This window comes from Actinia tenebrosa, unplaced genomic scaffold (genome assembly GCF_029948245.1).
Source record: "Actinia tenebrosa isolate PJP-AT-01 unplaced genomic scaffold, QUT_ActTen_1.0 PGA_scaffold13__45_contigs__length_12533684, whole genome shotgun sequence".
Lineage (NCBI taxonomy): Eukaryota > Metazoa > Cnidaria > Anthozoa > Actiniaria > Actiniidae > Actinia > Actinia tenebrosa.
Window position 1 is genome coordinate 9690408 of NW_028292573.1, and position 26544 is coordinate 9716951.

Sequence of the window (26544 nt, forward strand, 5' to 3'; positions counted from 1 at the left end):
AAACCCTGAAACAACTTCTGGGCTGATCTAAGGTAGGGCATGTCAAACTCACAGATGAAACCCTGAAACAACCTCTGGGCTGATAAAAAAACAAGAATAATTCTCAAATGGAAAAGGGTTTAATTGTGCTTGCACAAATAGAAAAGTTATTTGTGTTATACCTTCATTCTGCCTAAGAAGGTCTTGCAAGGGCAATTTATTACATTGTTGCGCTTGTCTCAAATCAAAGATTAAGGATTAAAACAGGGCCACTGGTAGTTAAGGTCCTTAGGCTGTAGAGTAAATTCTAAACCTCTAAAAAACTTTGATTTAAACGTTTTTTTATTTATATTTTTACAATTGTATTTTCCATTGTCTAAATAACAATTTGAGTTGGAAGAATCACTTTTTCCTGGCTTGTGCTTACAATTATGAGGGGTTTCTTTCACAGTTTTATGTGTGGAATGATTTGGACTTCCACCCCATTGCAAGTGAAAACCAGGCTTACTACCATTGTTGTTGAAGTACGGCCCGCAAAGCTAAATGTCTTGTTTGCTGACTTGCATTTCGAAGGCCGTCTTTCAAGGAACATAAATTCCAAAAAATTAATATTTTGAAGGAGATTTTTGACTACATTAAAGATACATGTATTAAATTCCTCAAATCCTTTAAAATCTTTAATACTCCATTTTACAGTTCGGTTCGAGTGACCACGAATAATAGTTGCAAGTCGAGGCTGCAGTTTCCACGCATAGCAAAACTATACTTTTTTGATGCGCGGAAACTCCAGCCTCGGCTTGGAACGGAACTGTAAAATGGAGTTTAAAATCTCCCTAAAACTATAGTGTTTTATTATTTTAGTTCTTTAATTGATGTTCATCGAAATGCTAGTCAGCAAACAAGACCTCAAGTTTTGCTGTTCGCACTTCAACAATAAATAGTAATGATTGGTTTTAAAAATAAATGACATGTTTGTCAAAATTAAAATAAATTTTTCTCACGTCATTGCTAATCACTTTTCAGAACAAATGATGTAATGGGTACAAAACTAATATCTAATTACAGTGCCTCATAACTGTTGAAATATTTCATACAATACGTGGTATTACATCTGTTGGAACACATCTCACGGCAGTAGATTTGTGATCATGAGATTTTCGTGTACTACATGATCACATTTGAGCAGCATGCATCTGTAGTAGCAATGTAAAAGATACTGCAATTTGTAGTAGCGTTCAAAAACGAAAATGGACTTCAAAGCAGTAATGATGAAAAGGTAAGTTATACACCGTGAAAAGATGAAAAAACTTACTGACATTTCGGACGCTAGTCCTTTGTCAGAGTAAAAGAGCTTCAGACTTCAAAGCAGATGGTTAAACAGAAACATTAAGGATAAGTTCACTAATGCAAACTTCAACTACCAGTATTGCCAGAATTATTGGACTAAATGCACCATGTCGTACATTACAAGAGCTGTGTTTCTTTCTGCCATTCTTTTTCTCATGTGGTACACATAAATCATACATAAATCTACCAATTGAGATTCCATTCCAAAGGAGGTTAGGCAAAGCAGTGCTTTACTTGCTAATCTATATATTTATACTCTACTATATAATTCTTAATAATTATTACCACAATAAATCTTGGGGTGCACTGGAATTCAACTCCTACATGAAGAATATTGTAATGAATTAATAAATTATAATACAAAATTTCTTAGGCTGGAAGAAGAAACTCTCTGAAGCCATTCTAGCCTACTCAACAGGCAGCTATCTCTTTCTAGCTGTTCTTTCTTTTTGGTAATTTCCTATCATTGTGTACACTTACATTAATAATAATGGTAATTAAATGGGATTAAAAGCAAAAAAAAAAAAAATTCAACCTCTAGCTTAGGCCAAGGGGGCTTTGGTTTATTAGCATGTGGGGTCGGCAAAATTGTAGAGGGGTTACATTATTTTGCGAAAGTGTTTAGAGGGGGGTTACCACATACTGAGGGGGGTTGAGAATTATTGCAGGATGATGAGGGGGTTATGAAGTTGTTGCTCCTACCATGGAGGGGGTTGGGTTATGTTTGTAAAGCTTTATATGTGATTTTGCCAATCCCCCCTCCCCAATGTGCTAATAATTAAAGCCCCCAAAATTATTTCTACTGCTACTATATTTATTTAAATTCTTATATGAAAAGATCCTCGACTAAGATTGGAGGGAAATCTGATTATTAAAAATATCCATGAACTTAGTGAATGAAAAAGAATAAGTGATAATTAGTTCTATAGCTTAACTTTCTTACTTGGTAAGAAATTAAAAACCTATCAATCAATTCTGTTGTTATTAACAGCATCCACTTTTTTGTGGTTCCATTTGACCAGATCTCATTCCTTGTTTGTTCATTGCACCAGATGTCGTGTCAGGGAGTGTAATGGATTCAGGATCTTTAGGGATGTCATCGAAATTATGAGCTTTTTCATTTGCTAAAATCTGTAGAAATAAAAAAAAAAAAGATTTCAAGCTTTAATCAGTTTATAAAATATTGCACATCCATGGAGCTGGTGAAGGGAATGATTAACCACACCATCAACAAATCCTCGTGATACAGAATACACAGTCATAAGCAGCATTAAAAAAAGTTTCCTATAATAAGAATCTGACCCTCACTTTTATTAAGCCATCCCATTTTTATCCATGCATTTTTGTGACATTAAAAGAGAAAGATAAAAGATTATTTGGTGGAAAGATTCTTTGGTAGAAAGTTTAACAATGATATTATAATCATTACAAACTAGATTCCAGTATTCTCTTCTGTATTTGAGGAGGATCTCAGCCTATGGTTACCTTGGAAACAAGGAATGACGCAGCTTCACCAACATTTATATCTTCCTTTGCAGAGGTTTCAAACCAGCCTATAAATCCTTTATCTGAACAATACTCATCCATTTGACTGCTGTTATTGACTAATCCCTCTTTAGCTTGGTCACACTGTGGATTTATTCAAAAATATTTTAATTAGTCACCGTTCATCATCGAGGGTAATCCACTCCTGGCTTCTAAAGAAGAAAAGAATGCCTGTTCTGTCTTCATTCATGTGACCAGCCAAATTAGCTTTAGCTCAGTCAAATACCTCATTTCTGGCTTAATGTCAGTGGTCAAAATGACAAGCAAGGCAAAGATTTGACTGGACAAGTTCCAGTTTTGGCTGGAAATTGTCCTATGCCTATCCGTTATTTTTTGCCCTCTTAAGAGAAAGTCTGTCCACTCTTGGCTCTCTTAACTACAACCATATAAAGGACAGACTTTACTTCATGGATAAAGATATACATGCATTAGCACAAATTGCATCAGCCTTCCTGTAAATAATAAAGAAGCCTAACCCTTCCATAGATCAAAATATACTGACTGAAAAAACTTAGACATTTTAGAATCTTCCATTTCACATATTGGCTATACCTTGTTTGCTAATAAAACAGCCGGTACAGGTTCTCCTGTTGGTAACGTGACTTTGTTATCAAGATCATTCTTCCATTTCTGTACGGCTTCAAATGTTGATGCTCTTGTAACATCAAATACAATGAATGCCCCAACAGCTTCTTTATAATACACCTAAGTAAACAATATTGCATTTTAATCTGTGAATATTTTGTGTATTGCAGCTGAGCAATATTTAAAGTGGGGGGTGGGGGGGGGGGGATAATATTTGTTTGAAACTAAGAGAAATTTAAGAGTCAAATGGGTTTCATTAAGTTTTGAAATAATAGCAGAAGGTCATGAACTAGCCAGAGAGTCTATACTAAAGTCTTAGTCTAAGTCTAGTTTGAAACAAAGATTAGCCCCCCCCCCCCTTAAATTGTGCTCTGCTATCCCTGTGCATGCATACTATTAAAGAAGTAGCTGATAAAGGACAATGGACTACTTTAACGGTATGGCAGCCATTTTGGACTGCAAGGCATCATGGGGCATCAAGGGGACAAATAAAGAAATGTTACAATAATGACTTTGATTGAAATTAACAGCTCCGTCACCAAAAGACAATACAACAAGAGATTTATTAAGACAGCACATCATCACCTTTACCCATAAAAGAAATACAAACACACAAAACTCTACATATACTTTCTGTCATCTTTGTTTTGTTTTGTCCTTGGCAAGATGGCTGCCGTATCATTGAAGTAGTCTATTATGAGGTGTGTGAAACACATCATACAGCCATCCCTTTTAGATTTTAACTTATTTTTTACTCTTATTTACTGTGCAGACATCAAACTGGGACCACTATGATAAATTAATATATATAACATCCCTTCAATCAACCCTCATCACCACCACATCTATCTCAGCCTGAAAAGCTTTTCATTATATTCTTCTTTGCTCTATACTTACTCTTGTCATATTTCCAAATCTTTCTTGACCTAAAAAGGAAAATCGTAAAGCATAAATTATTTTATTCTCGGGAAACTTTAAGTTTGGTACAGTACAGGCCCTATGATTCTATGTAAATGCATATACATTGTAGCTGCATAGGTGTATTAAATATCATAGACTAGAAAGAGCAGGTTTTTTTTCCAAATGACTGTGAAAAGCTTGCTGCATCTTCAGGAATGCAGCCATGATACGGCAAGGCATACACCACACTATTCACACTGCAAAAAAAATTTGCCATCCATCTAATCAAGTACCCGAAACACAACATGAACACTGCGTGGAGATGGTCAGAACCAAGGTCACGGCACTACCTAATCACATATTGAGTGAGAAAAAGATCTGCCAATAAAAATTCTAGAAAAGATCAACAACCCGACAAGGCATGCATGTGGCACTGAGTTTTTCATAGTCGTACGAAAACTGCCCTGTAGTATCATGCACCTGCTATATCCCAGAGTTGTAAACGGATAAGTGTATCTTCATCCCAGTTAATGACTTTAAGAGCAAAGTCAACACCAATCTTGACAATGTTAAAGAATAGCATAGAAATACTTAATTCAATAATTTATTATCAATTAGATAGTAAGGTCAAGACTTCTACTGGCAAATTCAATTGCTGGATATTAGCCTTTTTTCCATGTTTCAAAAAAATTTCTTACCGGCATTTGCATTCCTACGCAGCCACCCCAGATAAAAATCGTGACGCGCACTTTGCAATAAACTGCCGTCAATCAAACAAGTTGACGTCATTTACACGCGTTTGGATCGGCCCGGATAGGCCCAGTGAGTATGGCTCATAATACTTGTAAACAATCAACCGAAGTTTTGGTGCCTTTTGAATCACACGCGTGTAAATGGCGTCAATGTGTTTGATTGATGGCAGTCTATTGCAAAGCGCACATCACGATTTTTGTCTGGGAAGGCCGCGTAGCAATGCAAACGACGGTAAGCTTAAGCACATCAAACTGAGTTAGACAAATGATTTACTAGTAATTATTTTTTGATTGATGGAAATAAATGCAAAAATCCAAACGTCTAGAAGTCATTAGGTCAAACAAACGAGAACACAACTAACGTCTATATTGGACCGTTTGTACTAAAGTAGAAAAAAGGTATTAAAATATTCGACTTTGCAAATAAAAAAATGTCTTATGATTACAAGGCAACCCTTGCAAAGCGGAAATCTGCAGTCACAGCGCAGACTTTCACAGCACATTGTTTAGTGTGCAAATTCAATTATTTAAGTTATGGACAAAGGAAGTCCTTGAAAACAAGCTGGCTTATTAAATCAAGGATACGGTAGCCCTATAATGCACTGAGAAGAACTGATGCACATATCTTTTGATGATGCTCGTCTTTCCTACGCCAAGATCACCAATAACTAGAACCTTGAACAAATATTCTTTCTTTTCTCCCTCTGAACTCTGTGGAAAAAATAATAATTTAGCTTCTTTGTGCTTTTTTTAACAGGCTAGGATGAAAGTGAAATAAAATTTGGATCAAAATGCAGTCATATTTTTACCATTCTGCTGCATAAACACCGTTGCAGATGATGTCCCTCAAAAGCATGTCAGTATCATGTGATTAATCTTTTCCTTCCAAGAATAGTAGAATAGAACGACGCTTCTGATTGGATGATGAATTGCCGGTGGAATCTCCACCTTATATTACGGCTGTTTTGATTCGCAGTAACACGAAACCATATTTCTGGAAAATACTTATTTTTGCTTCTTTATAGCTTCTTCTAACTATTCTGTCTTTGTTAAGAAATGTTATGCGCGTCTTGTGAGTTTATGTACATATGGTTATCTTGAAGATTTTTTAAGGACTCGCTTAGTGTCACTTCTATCAATAAGTGGGTTACCTGTGGTCTGATCGGAGAGTAATACACAGGAATCCCAATTAAAAACACCTCATAATATATTGATAATATATATACCACGTATTGAATCAACCTTCGGCTAGATAGCAGTTCAAACTTCAATGCAACGCACTCCATAGTAAATAGTGTTCCACGTATGCGCATAGTACGTTTGGCCTTCACACAAAATCAAATCATTCGATTCCATCATATTTTTAGGGCTGAAGATTTTAACGAATATTTAGATTGATTCTCTATCTGGTTACGACATTAAACTAAAAAATATTAGCATAGTTGAACGAAGTTACACACAGAAACTTATTTTGTTGTTTACAGTCGAGTCTATTTTTAATTTTTTCCCGGTCCAGAAACTACTGCCGGTCACATAGCGTCCGATGACCTTAAGGACGTTCATGATAATCAAAATAACTGTCTTCATAACTTTTTTAAATTAATTTGAAGAGTGAAAATGCATTATAATAAGAGCAAAATTAGCAGCTTAAAAATAGAATCATTAAAGAAGTTTGTGTGTCATTTAAAATATAAAATTCTCTTTTTTTTTTTTTTTTTGGCATTGGCAGCCATATTGGATTTGAAGGCCAAGAGCCTGGGACGAGCTGAGCAATGAGATGCGCGTGTTGATGCGCGTAGGTAAACGATGCCCTTAAATACTCTAATTACATAAAAAGAATATTTAGTTATAGAAGCATATATAATCTTTTTCTAGTATTTAGCAATATCTAAGATTTGGGACTGAGCACAACTCATAGAATATATTAACGTAAAACTGTCCAATTTTCGATTTCGTATCTTTTAGCGCTGGTCTGATTTAATTTTTTAATTTTTCAGCGTTGCTCATTTATACTACTAAAAAACAAGTTGTGACCGAGAACAATAGTTGATTTTGTTGAACTTTTCCTGAACGGGTACCAGAATGTAGGGTCAGGCTTTCTTGTTTGCACTGCACATGCGCGAGTTCTTAACTCGTTCGGCGACCATTGATCCATATCAGTCAGTCCACCAAACTGGTCTTTAAGCAATTTTCTTCCCTGTCGTTTACAAAACCCCATTGTTCGAGAAAAGGGAGGTGGGAGAAGACCATAAGCGATGGAATTTGATGGCGATACAGCTCAAGAGCGACACAAAACGACTCTTTTGTCTTGTAGTTCTTCTTGGCGTTTATCTCTTTTGCGGAGCAGCTGTATTTCAGGTTTTAGAGAACGAAAATGAAGCTCATCAAGTTGATCATTTGAATGGAATAAGACAGACACTTTTTAACAAGTATAATATTTCTAAAGAGGAGTTTGATTTCTTAGTACGTAAGATAGAGATGGCGACGAAATATGGCTGTGGTGGGCCGCCAGATAGCTGGTGTATATCAAGATGGTCTTACTATGCCTCGCTGTATTTTACATGGAGTGTTGTTACCACAATAGGTAAGAATATAATTAATATCAAGTGTAAACTAGGAGCAGCAAAACTGATTCCAACAGCGTTATCATGTTTGCAGTGAGTATGAATTTGGTCATTCTTGGGTGAACAAACAACTTTAAGAAGAATAACACGAGAGGGGGAACCCTTTCTTTTAATCCCTTGAATCCGTGATCTTTTCAATCAAATGTTGCTAAGTCATCAACTCATTAAACTGTGTTCGTATTTGAGGCTAAATTTTAAAAACTTTCAGTTCCCTTTTTGATTGCTTTTCAATGTTAAAACATCGATACTGTCATTTGCTCGACAAAATATTTTGCTTCAAAGGCGCACAAGCGTGTTTAATAAACAGGTTGAACAACGTAATACTATAGATTTTTTGTACCATCACGTGCCCGCGCCCATAATACAGCTTGGACTACCTGTGGTTAGATGGCAGAACAATAAAATTCCTTTGCTCTTGGGAATTGAATTCTTTCTCATGTAAAACGATCGTTTTGTTCCTGCCATCCAACATGGTTGCTGACACGTGATGGTGCAAAGTGTCTGTAGTCGCTGTAAAATCCCCTATAGTACAAATGTTAACTAACACCTTTGTGATTTATTGAGCTACCCAACGCTATATACGGATTGAAAATTATCCACCATTTTATTTGATGGGATACATCTGAATTTAAACTAGAAATAGTACAATACAAGGATACAATAAACATATCTGTTCAGTATCTGTTCAGTGCGGCGAGCCTTGCCTATTGTTTTCCGATAGAAATAAGTGAATAACAACGGGCTGCCTTAAGTTGACTATGTATTTCCTCAATAACAATTATATGTCCCAATAGAAGTAACGAAAAGCAGGCGTTTTATACTAACTAACGACCCACAGTCTTCCACCGCCTTCCTACCTTGTCGTCAGCGCTTGGTCTCACCGGCGACAGCCCGCTGACCAAAAAGCCGGAAGACTCTGGGCTCGAGATTGCGACTGCTTAGGAGACTAGCATTTATTTAACACCCTGGACAATCGTTAATCGAAGAAGACCACTACTTGCGCAGTTGCGCAACTCTGCTATCCTTAATTTGTGTAGCTTTAACCATCACCGTTAATGCACATCATGAATTTTGAATTTTGTTAATATATTTTAAGGGTATGGTCACTTGGCTCCCGCAACTATGGAAGGACGAATATTCTGTATGGTTTTTGCATTTTTTGGAATCCCGCTCAACCTAATGATCCTCAAAAACATTGGCGATCGCGTCAACGATCTTATCCATTACATTCATTATCTGGTTATCGTCAAATTGAGTAAAAAAGACGTTGAAGTTCTTCGGACAAGAACACTTGTATGGACGCTTGGATTTGTAATTATCATGCTGTTGTTTGGAGCGACGCTATATTCGCAGACAGAACACTGGAACTTCTTTGACGGGATTTACTTTTGTTTTGTGACTTTCTCGACGATAGGGTTTGGAGATTTGGTGCCTAATCAAGGTAAGTGGATAAAATGGGCTTTGAATGGGTAGACCTTCAATTCAAGGTCGTAAGATACCGCTGTCTTCCTGCATGGTTAAGGGCTAATTTACTCTGGGTTAGCGCACCTCATTTCAGTATCAAAATATTCACAAATATTTGCCAACAGACGATGACATGGTGGCATTTGTAGAATGTGTTGTTACGGCTTTGTCTCTGGCTGATTCCATAGTTCAAGCTTGGGCTCATTAATTCCATATGCTAGCTCACTTGATTGTTCGCCACAAACCTCTATGTAACGATCGCCACTGGGGTGGTCGCTTTAGGAGGGTTCTACTTACAATCAATAATTCTATGTATTGATTTTCAGGGGGACCCCCGAAAAACGTCCCAGACGGTTTATTAGAAGTACTGCGTGCTTTAGTGATAATCCTTGGTCTTTCCATGTTCTTCTCGATCATCTCGTCCATTCTTAGCGCATCAGAAGAGTTGCGCTTAACATTTCCGCTAACCAGAAAAAGCAAAGAAAATGGAGACAAAATTCAAAATGGAACAATAAAAAAATCTGACGAAAAACAAAACGATCAAACAGACTAAACAAAATATAAGCTTATTATTGAGAGAACATTATCTTTTTGTACAAAAACCTATATATACTATAAAGGAAGATGCTTTGGTAAAAATTCTTATCTGATTAGAACAAACAATAAATGAGATATTATTAAAAAGTTTCAAAGTTTCAGCAGCTCAATCTGGGGTCCAAAACTAAAAACAATAGAGAGTTTTAGATTCACGTTCACGGCAAACGTGAAACGTCAGTTGACCAGTAAAAAATTCTTTTAAATTACTGAAAAAGAATCGCAAAAAAGTCCAAGTATTAGAAAAACAAAAGAGTATTTGCGCTTGGTGAGAAGGTTTGTAAATAGTAAAGTAAAATACAGGAAAGCTATGAAAACATGGTCACGTTTGCCGTTTGCGGGGAGAAAAAAAAGTCAATCTAAAACTCTCTAATAGGTTCCAATTCACGGGAGATAATTGGAATCCTTTTGTTTTGTCGCCCGGATCGAGCTGCTTTGACGTCACATGCCAAGGGGTCTAGCTATAGGAAATTTTAAGTTTTTGTAACTCTTTCTATTTGCTATTTTATTTCTAAATGTTTCACTGATAATAAAGTGTTTTTATACTGATATCAAATAGCAGCGTTTAGAGCAAATCGATTCGATATGAATCAGTGTGAAACTGCACGGCACCGCGCTCATGGTACGGAATAATAATATCCTTTGACTCAATCAGAGCGAGCCGCGAGTCACTGCTCATCGTCCAATCAAAATGCTCGAACGTGTCACGTTTTTCATCATACGCAATTTGCTCTAAAGCTTTCGTCAGTTTCGTTTCGTTGCAGTCTTGTGTCGCGTCGTACTTTAAACAGTCGTGCCGTCTACGCCTTATTCGTTTGGGCGTATAATGTTCTCAGCTCATTTCAGACCACGTGTCATTCTCTTGAGAGTAAGGTTATTTATTTTGATTGTATCCATATCCATGTTTCTTTAGTCTCATACACAGCTGTAGGAAATATTACACCTAGACGAATATAGGGTCTATTTCTTCTCTTTTTGACATCAAGACGATAAAAATCATGATATTATAGTGATAATCTGTTTTCAATCAAAAGTTATTATTGGGCTGATCTAAACTGGCTAACTCACAGTATCGCAACCTGAAACCGCATCTGGGCTGATCTACTAAATCAAAACGTCGGTGCGTTAACTCACAGATTTAACTCACAGATCGAACCCTGAAACAACCTCGCGGCAAGTTCGCTTTTGCCGGATTGACGAATGGCAAAAGCTACGGCGTCTAGAATAAGAGACTGACGAGGAAGATAAAAAGTTAAATTAAAAATAATGTTTTATGGTGAATTGTGTCAAAAGCTAAGGTGGAAAACTAGTGAAAACTAGTGTAAACTGCGTCGGTGTTTTCAGTAAAACAATTGATAGATAGATAATTTGTAACACCGTATGGTATGTAAAAATGAAACTGACGTTTCGGACGTTAGTCCTTCATCGGGGTAAACCAAAAGCTGGTTGGCTGGAGTTGGAATCTAAATCATGCTTCGTTTCATTTCTTGTTAAATGTTCTGAAAGAAATATCTCTACGCTTGAAAAAACTCATTCACTGGTAGCCATAACTAGAACAAACGGGTGACATTTAGAAGGAAAAAACGATGTTAACTGCTAATCGTAGAGCGAAAAAGCATGACAGAAAGGTGTGACCATGAACTGTTCTTCGTCACTTACCTAAAGAACTTCGCTCCGCCTTGCTGCGACTCGCGTCATACTTGTTTTTAGATTTTTTAATTATTTTGTCAACAGATCTGCGATTCGTAAACACGTCTTATCACCTAACAAATATCTCCTCTACGTTCACTGGCAATCTTTTAAAACAACAACTGAGATGTGAGTTAAAAATACTCAACGCGAAAAAACGCCACCGCGAAGATCCTTACTCGACAAGGACGATAGACCATGACAAGCTATGAGAGTAGAATATTTGATAACATTAGCCTTCCTAACGGCTTATTCTGTGTTTGGGATATCTCATGGCCAATACTACTATAGGTATAACTATCGACCTAGGAGTTATTTAGACTTTCGTAGAGTTGCATCGCGCCCAAACCCGAATCGATATTTCTCGTCCACATCCAAGTACGTTTTGTCTCCGGGCTGGTACCGTAGCAGACAAGACTTTTGGAAAGCACGAAAAAAGGTAGGACAGACTTTCTCATAACTCATGATCATTATTTAATTTGGTTTTTTATTAGCGAAGGCCTTGTTAATCAATAACCTCTTGTATTTGTGTGTACTGCCTGTTGACAGGTGGGATGCCCTGTCAGTAGAGAGAATTTGTCCACACAATTCAAATTACTAAATATTTTCTTCGCGACCTAGTAAAAGAATGGTCGCAAGATTAATTTGCTAAGATTTTTGAGACATTTTCTAAATAATCTTTGAAATATGTTTATTCTAATGAATATTATACTACAAGAAGTGGGGATGACAGAGCTGTTCTAACCAGGAAAAGGTTACAGGTGGTAAAGAAGTCGTGACAGGACCCCATTTGTCAACCTTGATAATTATATTCATACTACCGACTCAAAAACTTATAAAAAGTGCAATTTAAATATGTCTAAGAAAGAACACAAAGCCTTTGCTTAAAAGATATCTAGATCTAATTATGAGCCTGTAAAATTGTAGTAAATTCGATCCTAGTAAGTAAAGTATGTAGCCAAGTTTTGGGATGGTTTTCTGGATGTTTTCGCGTGGAGCATCATATTGTTTTGAAACGCACCGGTTGTTTTCATCATATAGTTCTTGCTCTACACAAACTCAGCGACGCAATTAAGCTTTTCAAATTATCTTTATGAAAACAGTGTGCTCGAAAATTAATATCGCACTTTGAACTCATTTAGTGAGCCACACTGTGAAAAAGCGAGGTGGTCGACTCGCGATTTTTAAATGGTTTCCTAACTCAAGCTTTACATTTGATTGGAAGTTTTCCGGGTCTTTCGATAGGTGATTGGCTTAGAGTGAAAACCAATTTAGTGTCACGGTACACGTTTTTCCAACTCATACAAAAACCGTGTATAGAAAATTTCCTTGCAATGTGGATGAAAGCCTAACCCAAATTTACATGGGGAAAAAATGATTATCACATTCAAAAGTCAATATTAATAAAAACGTACTGTAAATTTTAATAGCGCCTTAAACGGTCCATATCGCATAGTCCCCAGAGAGTTAACTGACAATAGAGATGGCAGCCATATTGGTGTACCTAACAAAAAAAATGACGAAGTTATTTTTAAAGGTACTCCAATATGGCGGCTGTGGCCTCATGCGGAAACGCTCTATAAAAGAGAACATTTTTGGTCTTACTGACTGACTGATCATATTGAATGTCTTAGAATGTGATTGCCATTGATATCGCCATGGTTACGTTACCTTATAGATGTATGGTTACCAAGATGGGATGGAAAGTACCATGATATCAACTACCGAGTCTCCCAGCATGACAACGAACCCCTACCCTCCCCAGGACGGTATAGCAGTGGTCAGTTCTGACCAATCCTTCCCCTCGACCATGCAATCACCTGTCTCTCAAGAGCCGGTCCAGCAGCCCTACATACCGGGGTACCCTGAATCTAGTGTCATAGAAACCCAGCCTACAACTCAAGACCTATCCTCATTATCATCTGCCATGTCAGTTCCAATGACACCTGCCAATCAAGGTGTAACATCTACAGTAGCAACTCCTGCGCCTGTGCAATCCCTTGCCGTGCAGTCTATACAACAACAGACCACGGCAAGCCCTCAGACTATGCAGTTTGGGGTGACAAAGTTTTCAAAGCCTCAATCACACCTGCTTCCTTCATCATCATCGGGTTCAAAGTAAGAAAATGACAATATATATTTTTCGATATTAGAGATCGGGGGAAACACGTTTGGTGTGCGCATGTGCTGTTATTGCGCCTTTCTCTCACCACTGTGGTAATGGTTTGATCCTCTACCGCCCTAATTTGCGGAAGATTGGCTTACCAGTTGTCCCCTTGTCTTCAGTTGGGCGTTTCCTCCGAATTCTTCTGTATTTTCCAATTCCAAGACGTAAATCGCCCTTTTTACTGATACGGCGGCCATCTTGAATTATGAGATACCGAGGGGGCAAACGTTGAACATTTATAAAACATAGAGTGACGTGGTTACTTTTTCAAATAATTTGGAGTCTTGCTGGTTCGCATATTGTTCCAACTACCATTAAATTCAATTGTTTTTTAGATGTGCTTGTCATTAAAGAAGGCAAAATTATATAAAAATACATCCTGAAAGCTGTTGAGGCTATAAAATTTTCGATATTTGTCCCCTCGGCATCTCATTATGTCTTCATTAAAACAACAGAATTCAAGATGGCCGCCGTATCGCTAATAAGGTTTATTCCAGATGTAAATGATTTCAATTGAAGTTATTTTTTTAAAAGAAGGACAAGCAAATCACGAAGCGTTAATCGTATTTTTTGCAGGCTGGTTACTAATGCTGAGTTCAAAGAGCACAACTCATCGCGCATATGTAATCCTGGCCCTCCCTTACGACCAAACCCGAGGTTAAAGAACTGCCTTGTCATAGGAGACTCTATTGCTTTGGGGTAAATAACTCTCTGTCTATCTGACTATAAACATGGCTGTATTTGTCTGTCTACAAATCCGTGTGTGTGTATTGTCATAGTGTCTGTCTGTCTGATCGTCTAAACGTATTTTCTTTTGACTTTGTATACGTCCTTGCGTATGTTTGTCCGTTCCATTGTGCGTGTCTGTTGATTATTATGACAAGATGTCATCGAAATGTATTTTTATAATTATTCTCATAACCATCACCATCCTTTATGCCTTTGTGGCAAGTAGGGCCGACACCAAGGACTTCATAGTTATTATGCCTATGTGGATTTGTCTGTCTGTTTCAGTCCACTCGCAGGGCCGTAATCAGGGTGTGAGCACAGGGTGCACGTGCGACCCCCCCCCCCCCCTTCCCCCCATAAAAGCTTAAGGTCCGATCATCTATCTCCTTTTACTTTAAATTACTTTTTTTTTTTTTCTTGGTTCTTGGGGAATTTTTTCGGTTACGTTTTTTTTTGGTTCTGCAAATCATTGCCTGTGCACCTCCCCTGCAAGATCCCTGGTTACGCCACTGACTCGTATTACTCGTTTATCCTTTTCTCACAAGATATTTTTACTCAACATTTTTCTAGATATCTAAAACACGTCAAGTTTCTACTCAGCAACATATGCCAAGTCCAACATGCCCCTTTTGCCCGTGGTTCAGGTGCGATGGATTCGCGCCATGGATTAAAATGCCTCCCTCTTTTTCTGAAAACTACTGCCATGGAGCCAACCAGCTACGACGCCATATTGTTCAACTTTGGCATGCACGACATTGACTACAGCAAACGCTTTCCTGAGGTAAGTTTCGTGTTTGGAACTTCTAGGTCATTTTCTGCCCCATCTAGCTGCGCTGACATTTTAACATTAATTGATAGGATAAGAAAATAATTGAAAGAAATAAGCGCAAGTTGATTAGCGCAGTGAGATAGGACCGGAAATACGAGAGAAGCTTTCAATTTTGGTTACTCCGAATTTGCATGTTTTTCAAATTCATCCCACATGGGAAAGAAGTGATCATGAGTACAAACCTTCATTCTCACGAGCGACATATTGGGTTTGCTGGTCATAGCAAGGGGTTAATCATTTACGGTCTAGGGGCCGACTAACCTCTCCCTTAGGCTTTTGCCGAGCTTCCTGATCAGGCTGTAAGTCCTCCCGGGGATAGAGGTGTTGGGGTCGAAATCTCTGGCATAGCCGTAAATGCTTTGCGCTGCCATACGACGCTTCAGCATTCGGGTCTGGGAGTATGGTCTTCGGTTATTTTTCATTAACCAAATAAGAAAAAAAATCCTCGAAAACAGTCTTCCCAGCAGGTGAACAGTTCGATTTGGGAAATTAAAGTACGTCCAAGTGCGCATGTGCACATTTTTTATGACGCTAGTTTATTTCATATTTCTCATTTTTATGTTTTTACTTTTCTTTCAAAAGGAACATGTTCCTTTCGAGGAATACAAGGACAATTTACTCAAACTAAAGGAATCTTTCTTGAAGACTGGAGCAAAGGTGGCATTCGCTCTCACCACACCGTTCCCTAGCGACAAGAAAAGAAACGATCGAATAGAAAAGTTCAATGCAGAGGCGGTGAGGTAAACATAAGAAGATCTATACATCTGATATATACACTTGTATTTTGGGTGGAGTTAATGTTTATTTCTGTGGGTTTTTTCTTGGGATGCAATGTGGTCTAAGCTTTGGTAAAAGCCAAACGCTATAAAAGGCATGCCGGTTGACTAAGATGTTTGTTCTCACTAGACCACAATGCACCATGTTCACCATCTCAGAAAAGGACAGTTGCACGCAAATTTTATTGGGTCTGATGAAAATCAGGACACTGCTAACTCACTGAACGAACCCTGGAAGAGTCTCTGAAAGCTAGTCAGGGCATAGCTAACACACTGATATAGAACCTTGAAACAACCTCTGGGTCGGTCTAAGTTAGGAGAGTGTTAGTTTCAAGCTGCGGAGAGAGGAAAACTGCAGAACTCGTCCAAAAACCGTTAAATCAAGAGAGATATCCAACAAAATCTACTCGAATGAGATGGCAAGTTCAGGAATTGAACCCGGGCAGCAACACCAAGCAATCGTGAATGCAAAGTCAAAAACACACACGATTAAATATCGCGGTTGCGTGCAACATGCGCGAAGACGTGAAGACAAATGCTACAGTCGTGTCGCGTTTTTCTTTGACCCAATTCGCGGTGACTAGTTATCAGACTAAACACTTTTTATCAAGTCTGATCTATTCTGATATATCGAAACAGGATCATGGAGGGTGGTCATCGCATACCAGTCGTCGATCTTTACACCCTGGTGGTTAAAAAATGCGGGAAACCAACCTACGACTCTTGTTCAATCATGAAGGGACCACGTGACGTGGTAAGTCACGTGACATTCAACAACTGACAAAGCTACCCACTTTATTTAATACTTTTGTATCATTTGTTTTGCGTCTTCTTTTTAATTATCGGTGTATTTTCTTTTCATTTTATCGATAAATTTTTATGTTGTACATAATGTATTTCGTAACTGACGAAGGTAGACGTAATTGCCCTAACATGTGTTTAAGATAAAATTTACAACTCGAGAAATTTTTTTCAACATTATCTGGAATCGTTTTAATAGAAATGGGATAATTTCAATGGACATTCTAAAAGCATATTCATACTCGAGCATTCTAAAAGAATATTTTAAATAGGTTTTTAAGTACAAAGTTAAGATTATATGTTTTTCCCCTCTCCTACAGCATTATAACGAGGAAGGGAACCAACTGCTTGGAGTCAGGGTGGCTGCGACATTCGCTACACTTCTCGAACAACTACCTCAGAAAAGTAAGAATTAAATTCTGTTTGGTATTAAGACTAGAACGATTTTAAACATAGACCCTTTCAGCTTGGGCGTAATGTTTTCCCATTTTAGACCACGTGTCATTTCCTAGAGTATCATCATTTCTTTGTTTAACACACGAGAAGACACATGAGAAGACACATGAATGTGGATACAACTCAAACAAAGAATGTTATTCTCTAGGGCTCGGTTGTACGAAGCCTGGATAGCGCTATCCAACTAATAAATCTTATCCAGTGGATAAATTTATTGGACGACAGCATCGACTTATCCACTGGATGAGGATTTTTCCGCCGGATAGCGCTATCCAAGCTTCGTACAACCAGGCCCAGGGAATGACACGTGGTCAAAGGGGAAAACATTAGTGTCCAAGCTGAAGTCTATTCTTGGTTTGCAATCAATCCCAAGAGAGCACAATAACAAAAGGGATGTCCGCCATGTTGGAAGATGTAACAAAAGAATTCATTGAAAAATCTTTTGTCAAATTCTTCCAACATGGCGGCTATGACGTCTATTGCAAACGAAGAATCGTGTCTGTCATTAAGTTTGCCTTTAATAATACATTCCAGAAGTTGGTTACATTAAAATAAACCTTTATTGCAAAATCTGCTCTAACTCATGTGGAATCTTGTGGAATCTTTCTGTCTTTTCTTTCTCTCTCTAATGTTACTGTTAATCATCATATTTCGCTTCCAGAACGTCCTTCTCCCCGCAAAGAAATCGTTCGACGATACTTTGAAAAAAGAGGCTACCGTGACTTCTACACCCCAGATGACGCAATCACGTGCCCTGATGCAGTCACCCGCTGTCCATTAGGATCAACGTGCTGCGAGAGCTTGATCTCCTTGACAGGATATGGATGCTGCATGTTTCCAAATGCTGTCAATTGCCCTGACAACTGGCACTGCTGTCCAAGTGGATCCACATGTTCGCCTACTTGTACCGTACGTGAATGTAAATGCATTACTTACACTGCGTACAATAATGGAACGACCATTAGTCATGAATCAAAGGCCAACAAAGCAAAATACCTTGCGGAAAATAACTTATTGAACAGTGGAACTGGGGGACCCTTAGGCAAGAACTTCAAGCCCATCACTGATCCACTTTTAAGAGTTTTGAAGAAGTTAGCTAGCGCACACAAAACAAGTCCACTCCATCCAAAGAAAAATGCCCAGATGTGGAGAAAGAAACTTTTTGAGTCGAAGGGTAAACTTCAGTTTACCAATGTGAAGTCCAGAAAGTCGAAAGCAAGAAAAACGAAACATAAGACTACTGTTAGTCGGTTTAAATCAAAACAACATTCGATTAATGTGGAGTTAGGCCATTTGATAGAGCATCACCATAAACACAACTACAAGGACCTAAACATTTTTCTCAAAAAGGGAATGAAACCTAAAGTAAGAGCCTCTACTCGCCTTAAAAGTAAGAACAAACATTCTCGCTTAAAGAACAAGAATTCCAGGTACAAATCAACGCCAAGAAAACTAGCTAAACCTGTTGTTCATCAGAAGGCAAAATTGCACCATCAGAAAAAAAATCGTCAGAAAATGCTGAACAAAAAACAACATTTTCATAATAGTTCGCATCACAAGCTTCAAACTCATCATAATTCTTCACATTCACTTCATGAAGGAGGAAAAGTAAGTCTAAATGATGCCAAAAATGTCCCTTCCAAATCTCATGTTGATCATGAGCATCAATGGAATGCTGGCAAAGCCAATGAAAGTCTACGTAACGCAGTTAATCATAGCGCAGCCAATCAGAGTCTCCATAAATTAGCGAATCACAGTCAGTCTTTTAGAGTTAAATTTGTCGCAGACAAGAACAAATTAAAGAAGGACTCTATTAATACTTCATATGTTTTTAAGCTGGAAACTGACGAGACTAACCAAGGGAAAAAGAATGTTAGCGAGAAAAGCCATCAAAGACCTTTCCATGAACATCATAGTTTCAAAGATGATCATATATTCTCAGGTGGCGCGGATTCAGGGTCTGCTGAGGGCAGTGGATTGCGTGACATTAGTAACGATGATTTACATGAAGAATATGTGTCAGGTAGTGGAATACGTGACAATGATCCCAGTCCTATCAACCCATATCTTGACAAAGACTTGAAAGACAGTAATCTAATACCACAGCACTCCAGATCCACTATACAGTCTTCCAAGAAATCCGCACAAAACAAACCAAGCGAAAACGAATATTCGACGAGTGCAACGTCTGGGAGTGAGACTTCTCTTCTAAATGTTCTGATATCTGATTCTCAAGGAGAGAATAACGCAATGCGTGATGACCTTAACCCAAGTGGTGATGGTCACGCAACACGTGGATCATCCGAGGACCGTGACATGAGTAGTGGATCGGGAGAATCCCTTGATCAGACATTAGGCGAGAAGGTAGAGGATGACGATGACCATGGATTTGACTTGATGTCGAGTGCTTTGATCCATAACGACGGTGCAAATAACGAAGTCATCAAAGACGAACAAAACGCCGAAACGCGTCAGGACGTTTCAGGTAGTAACATGAATGGTCGACTCGCAGGTACTGTTAAGAAAACCACAATACAAGTAAAAGTGGATAAAGGAAAGTCATCTTTGATTACTGAAGAAAGTAGTGACGAGGATGACAAGGATGACGACATTACAGGCAAACATGGTACAACAACTGAGTATAATGCCGACCATGGCATGAATAAACCCCCTTTAGAAGACAAAGAAAGAGTTGAAGTTGACTTTGATGACAACAATAATTTAATTAGCCTTGATAGTTTATTGGAAGACAACTCAGGATACAGCAATGAAACGCAATCGGAAGCACCCGCAGAGATATTGAGTTCGAGTACGCCTCTTGAAAGTCGAAATAATTCTCAAAAAATGTTATCAATACGGCCTGAGTCTGAACCTGGTCTGATGAACGAGCTACCTTTAGAAAGCCAAGTTTCTGGATACCCAGATAATACACAGGCATTAGAACGAAGCGCGATAAAAAGTCCAAAAACAGGTTTGGTGGAGAACCCGGGCGAAGGTTCGGTAACTGAAAATTCAACGCTAGAGACAACAGTGATGAGGCAAAGGCCTATTTTGATGGAGAATTCTGAGGAAAACTTATCAAATTTATTGATAAAAAACACATCAAAAACGACAAAGACGAAGCTTGTCGAAGGTTACAAAAATGAATCAAGCGTAAATAATGCTATAGTACCAACTCCAAAAAGTGAACAGCATCCGTTTCAAAGAAATGATGATGCAGTTATGCATGTCAATCCCTCCATTAAATCTCACACCGGTAGAAAGCATAATCAGCTTTCAAAACCCCGGAAAGACAATGCCACCATTAAACTAAAAGAGGGTGATGTCCAACGTGCAAACCTAAATAAGAAAAACGATTCTAAAAAGACTACTTCGAAAACTTTCGTTCACAAGCTGCCGAAAGTTATGAAGGATAACAACGTTAAACATAGACAAAAGACTATTGGAAAAAGTCAAGGACATCAAAAAGAGAGCAATAGTAGTAGAGGCTCTTCCAAAAAGGATAAAACTTCGAAAAACGCGGCTATATCTTCATCACATGAAAAGAAAGGACTGAAAAAATACGTAGACCAGAAGAAGTCTCCTCCACAGACGAATAAGTTAGAGCGTAGTAGTAACGATAACAGACATTCGGTCATAGGTGAAAGAGATGATATAGGTAATGAGAATATAGACGTTGATCGGACATCTGTGTCGGGAGGAGGGAGCGGAAGAGGTTTGCTAGAGGCATATTTGGCCACACCGTGATGTAGGACGCTTTCGCGTGACGTCACAGCGGCCATGTTATTGTACCAAAACAATACGTTTTTTATCCTCGGGGGGAATTGAATTATATTTTTATGCAAAAACTGTGCAGAAAGTTTCTATTTTTGGTATACCAATATGGTTGCCCTGTCACGTGAGTGAAAACGCTCTATACCCATTTCAATAACGTTAGGCACCTTAAAAGCTACCGTTGAAAGATGAGAATGTCATGGATTATGCAGGGTAGATACATTTACATGTTTCAACCGTGCTTATTAACAAGACTAGAGATGGATTTGAGATGCTTTAATTCAAGAGTTTCACTTCCTGCGAGCGTTCTCAAGATGCAGTTCAGTCGTATCAGAAGCCTTGAAATGTAATTTTCCATCATCCTCAGCAATTTCAGCTTTCGATGTTCTTTGTGACCAATTTGAATAACTATTGTTCTGCACTGACTAGCCTCGTGTTCACGTGGAAACATAAAAGCGTTTTCACATGTATGAGAGGCTAGTCAGTCGCTAGTCAGTGCAGAACAATAGGTATTCACATTGGTCGCCATATTTTGATTCGGTGATAAGTACTTAACAATAAATTGTTTGAATAAATCATGAAGCTTCGTAGGAAAGATTTTTTGATTTGCAATTTAAGTGCAAGGTTCTGAAAGATCGATAGAAAACTAATCTAACTCAATAGTCGTAGATAAATAGCAAACAATGCCTTATATATTTTTGTTACGCTGTTGATATATTTTTATACACTGGTACTAAAGCTGGTCTTCTAGAATTAACAGTTAGGTTTTTTAAACCGCAAATCGAATTTTATTATCAGTTTTTTTTCCAATCTCTTTGTAATAATTTGTTATATGTAAACTTTAGAGTCATCCGATGATCTGATGTACCGTCAATCTAGAACCCAGAATCCTTATTTCTTACTGCGCACGCTCGACGAAATAATTTTATTTCGTCGAGCATGCGCAGTAAGAAATAAGGGCTCTAGGTACGAGATTCATAATCATGTAGTGTGAGAACGAATCATTAAACAATGAGTTTGTAATTTGACTTGTTTCATGTCGTGCTTTTACTTCGTGCGTAGACTCTAGGAAATGACTTTCCTGTTTGCCTGGTTCTCAAGCTCTTTCTTTCTATACACCTTTAGAAGAATATTTACGGGTCCAAAAGCTCACAAGAACTGTGTTAAAATAAAGCGATTCTTTCACTCAATAATTCAAGCTAAACGACTAGGACTTTGGATAACAAATATTGTCACGAAAAAAAAGTAAGAAAAATCTTTGTAGGATTGATTTTCGTTTTGGACCGGGAAGTCGTTTTTCCTTACGATTGACGATACACTTAAAGGATCTATTGTATTTACCAAGTGTTCCTCGAATCTGCCTAGAATAATAAACCACTAAATTGTTTGGATTTGAAACATTAAGAATTTAAATTTCTCACCTGCATTGCACAACCCTGGATTGTAATGTAATATTTTATAAATCAATATTTGATTTTTTAGGTCCCGTCCACACGTATCCGTAAATTTGTGTATCCGCAAATTTTTTTTTTCGGATACGGGTTGCGTCCACACGTGTTCGGAAATTTTCGTACCCGTATCCGGAAATTTTCGTAAACAGTCTCCAGAGCGGAAATTTTCGAATACGCTCCGAATACGGATACGTGTGGACGGTCGTATCCGCAAATTTTCGAATACGTTGACGTAAACACGATTTTGCGCATGCTCAATAAGAAAAACTATCCGTCAAAGGGACTAGGCACTAGCGTTCATCAGGGCGGATCAAGAAATTTCCGGATACGTGTGGACAGTGAAAACGATTCGAAAATAATTCGAATACGCTGCGTGTGGACGCGAACATTTTCGTATCCGCAAGGACAAAAATTTGCGGATACAAAAATTTGCGGATACGTGTGGACGGGGCCTTAATCATGATAACTTTGTGATCTTCTCACCATCGTTACCATGACAACGATTAATAAAATCCCCCCTTAAATGTGACGACATGTTTTGGTTACATTTACAAATAATTTCAATGCTGTTAATCCTGTTTTGACAAACTCCTCAATTGTTTTTGCAGTGTAACATTTTCACATTCCATTTTTTGCTGGCGAATATATTTCTTCGGAGTTCCATTTGTCGCTGATAAAGAAAAAGATAATACTCAATGGAATAAAAGCTACAATAGTTTCATTTTATCAGTTCACGGATAATTGACCCGAGATTTTTTCGGCTGTAGTAAGTATAACGGAGAGGACTCGACTTTCAGTACTACCTATGAAAAGCAGTTACGCCACGACTAAAGTATAGATATCCTAAAATGATATCATTTCTTTTTATCAGTCTGAATGGCGAGGACCATGAGACAGCGTAGTTGCTTTGATGACTACTCGAATATTTCATGCAGATAAGAAATTAAACATCTTCCCTCTTGCACGTTATCTGCCCGGCAAAGCTCAAACGACAGTATATTCCTTCTCTAGCCATTCTCACGCCATATCAGTCTGAATGGGACCATTAGACGTTGTAGTTGTTTTCTATGGAAATGATGACCACTCGAAAATTTCATACAGATAAGAAACGTTTTCCTATTCTTGCAGGTTGCTTGTCAAAGTTCAGACTACAGTAAATTCCTTGTCTAACCATTCCCACACCTTCTTTGCAATCTGCTCCGAACCGTTCAATACAAAAGCATGTTGGATATCGTCGTTGCAAATGTTGATGTCACCATCCGGGAACAACTTCTTCATCTTCTCGTAGCACGACCGGGGTACCCAAGGGTCACGAGCCCCGTAGTAAAAAATAAGTTTATCGATATTATCACTGACACTTTGCATGTCAATGTCCTTGATAGTACCGAGGTCTCGGCCAATTCTTAACATGTTTTCCATCGCGCGGTAGTTAAGAAAAGCATGGGTAGCATTTACTGTACTCTCGTGAGATGATTGCTTGTTCAAATGCATCCACCAACCAATCGACCACTTTTTGAACACAGCAGGCATCAAAGAAAAGAAAAAAGTCATGAAAAGAAACGGCCATTGCAAGTAGAAACAAACCACCCACCACAACCGACCGCTCGGAGATTCCATGATGTGTTCAATAGCGGGGAAAAGAAGAATGCCCTTGAGGAACTTATCTTTGTCGTGGTAGCGTTTCATCATCTGTAGAGTAATGTACGCGCCTGCTGAATGACCAATCAATATGACTTTACACTCCTTGGGTATGTGATATGCGATGAAGGAAAGTTTGTGGGCAATCTGGTCTTCAAGATGCAAAATGTCTGGAGAATTCTCTTGTTCAGGGGATTTTCTTTTACCGCATGTGAAATATCCTGCCTCTTCGAGCTGACAATGACCTGTAAAAAATGCATCACATTAGACTAGTCTTAGGGATAGAGCGGTTTTTGTACTAGTGGGGAAGGATACGATAATGTAGTGCCAGTAGTATAGCCGTGCAGTATATTAACGTAACCGTAACTACGCTTCGTGATTGGATAAATAACTTGAAGACAATGGGAAGCCATTTCAATGAGACATCATGCCCTATACCGTGTACGTGCTGTAAGTCAGTTATATATATGTTGTATATCATTTAATAATTTTTATGATACACTCTATAAAAAAATACTCGATTCTGGTTGGACAAGGGGAATACAATTAAATCCCAAATTGTACTCTATTCTAAAATTGGAACGATATAAAGCGTTTCATTTCTCTGGAAACTAAAGATTTCTGTCTTCTTTAAAAAAACGCGCGCATCTATCTTCGCTGTCACCACCGACTGACACAATGAAGACAAACTTAATCTACGAAATCCGGAACAGATGTGATGTGCTTTAAAAATAAATCACGAGTATTCATTCATAAACAACGCACGTTCTATCCAAGACCTTTCCGTTGCCTAGAGACCATTTTTGACGTTCTTGTTTGACGAAATACTGGCGATCCGCTTCAGGGCCAGTATACTGGTGTTTTTTAGGAGGAATTTAAATTCAATTATTATTGCTATCGTGTTACATAGGGAAAGATTTTATTCTTGAGGATTATATTCTACCCACAATTATAGTTTCTTTACAATTTGCAGCCAGCGGGAAAAATGTTTGGGGCGTCTAGGCCCGTATAATAAAACATTCGCTCGTTCTCGCTCGAATATTTCATTTCATTGAGTTTTTGGAAATGTTAGGAAATTTTTCTACGACATTCTAAAACAGGATTTTTAATGCTTTTCTTCGCGATATTTAATAATTTTCTTCGGTTCAGTTAAATCTATTCCATTCCATATTGCAACTTTACATTTCAAAACGACTGCGCCTGACTTATCGATATTAATTCGCGAGCAAAAATCTTAAAAAATGCGACAGCGTTAACGAATTATTCACTATACCGCAAGCTTAATAAAATAACAGATAATGATGAAGAGAAAGAGAGAATAGTGCCAGTCCCAATGATGTCAAAAAATAAACTGACTTGATTTCGGTGGAATTTCGGAAAGAAGGTCAAAGAAATGATGGCAAGCACGACTCTAGGAATGCTTTCTTTATTTAATTACTTTAAAAACAATATCTTTTTGCCGGTTTTGTTTCACGGTTGTTGTGATCTTTTAAATATAAAGCTCAAAACACAGGTTTAATGCATAATTTAAGGGATAATCTTTGAATGAATGGCGAGTTTCACTCTCGCTAGTTTCTTTGACAGGTGTTCTTGTGAATATATAATGAACCAACATGAAAAACATGCAGGAATATTGCTTCAGAAAAACGACAACTTTCCACTTCCTTTGTTAACTCTTAAAAAGTGGTATTTTGAAATAATAGTTTTGTAGAAATCTTATTAGCGAATTAGTTAGGTTATTGGACAAAATATTTAGTTAATTGTGAATAAAATCGTCAAAAACATAGGAAATTTGAAGTAAAACCACTTCAGGTACGATTATAGTTAAAAAAGATTTTGACGTCGTTTCCCTACTAATTCCAGTGTTAATAGCTTTTGATAAAGTACTGTTTTCCTAAGTATTCTATACCTGCATGTCCGACTCCATAAACAGGGATTTTTCCACCGCTTTCTTTGAAGAGAGACTCGATGAAGATGTCGTAGAACTCGATGCTTCCAGGGTTACCGGGGATTACGACGATACAAACTCGTTCGTTGTCCTCGTGAGGGACAGCGTAAGATATTTTAGTGTGAACTCCATTGATGAGCGCTATTTCATGGCGTACTACGCCACCCTCTGGTTTGGTACTCATGGAGAAATCCAACGAGATTGAAAAAAGGTATCTTGCTAGTGCTGGCCGTGTTGATAACTAGATTAATATTGACAGCATGACGCATGCGCTGTGGGTTTTCCTTCCTGTTATGATAACATCTGTGGCGCCACTCGATCTTGGTAATTGTGACAATATCATCATGAGCCTATTGTGAATTATTCTTTCTACGTCGTATTATTAAATATATCGGGATATTTATTTTATGTTTAAATGTATAAAATAGAAGACTAGAAAAAGCGAAAATGATCTCGCATGACGATAAAAATATTTGAACATATAAAACGAGAAAAA

The 26544-nt window shown here is 38.0% G+C and overlaps 4 protein-coding genes across 4 annotated transcripts; 2 read left to right on the forward strand and 2 right to left on the reverse strand.

The window, feature by feature from the left end:
- Nucleotides 1-303: 303 nt before the first annotated feature.
- Nucleotides 304-5985, reverse strand: LOC116290082 (ras-related protein Rab-38). The gene is made up of 7 exons (XM_031697062.2): nt 5918-5985; nt 5694-5819; nt 4837-4915; nt 4354-4382; nt 3424-3576; nt 2812-2955; nt 304-2457 (listed from the first exon to the last, which is right to left on the reverse strand). The coding sequence occupies exons 1-7, from the start codon at nt 5918-5920 to the stop codon at nt 2311-2313; spliced, it is 681 nt and encodes a 226-aa protein (XP_031552922.1). The 5' UTR covers nt 5921-5985; the 3' UTR covers nt 304-2310.
- A 1262-nt stretch (nt 5986-7247) lies between these two features.
- LOC116290081 (potassium channel subfamily K member 3-like) lies at nt 7248-9790 on the forward strand. The gene is made up of 3 exons (XM_031697061.2): nt 7248-7692; nt 8829-9173; nt 9523-9790. The coding sequence occupies exons 1-3, from the start codon at nt 7374-7376 to the stop codon at nt 9747-9749; spliced, it is 891 nt and encodes a 296-aa protein (XP_031552921.1). The 5' UTR covers nt 7248-7373; the 3' UTR covers nt 9750-9790.
- A 1763-nt stretch (nt 9791-11553) lies between these two features.
- On the forward strand, nt 11554-22039 carry LOC116290077 (uncharacterized). Its single transcript, XM_031697058.2, has 8 exons — nt 11554-11918; nt 13158-13597; nt 14223-14345; nt 14946-15156; nt 15787-15944; nt 16620-16734; nt 17102-17186; nt 17899-22039. Exons 1-8 carry the CDS (start codon nt 11688-11690, stop codon nt 20982-20984), a joined length of 4449 nt encoding a protein of 1482 aa, XP_031552918.1. The 5' UTR covers nt 11554-11687; the 3' UTR covers nt 20985-22039.
- Nucleotides 21273-26294, reverse strand: LOC116290079 (lipid droplet-associated hydrolase). The gene is made up of 2 exons (XM_031697060.2): nt 26010-26294; nt 21273-24345 (listed from the first exon to the last, which is right to left on the reverse strand). The coding sequence occupies exons 1-2, from the start codon at nt 26230-26232 to the stop codon at nt 23606-23608; spliced, it is 963 nt and encodes a 320-aa protein (XP_031552920.1). The 5' UTR covers nt 26233-26294; the 3' UTR covers nt 21273-23605.
- Between the last annotated feature and the right edge of the window lie 250 nt (nt 26295-26544).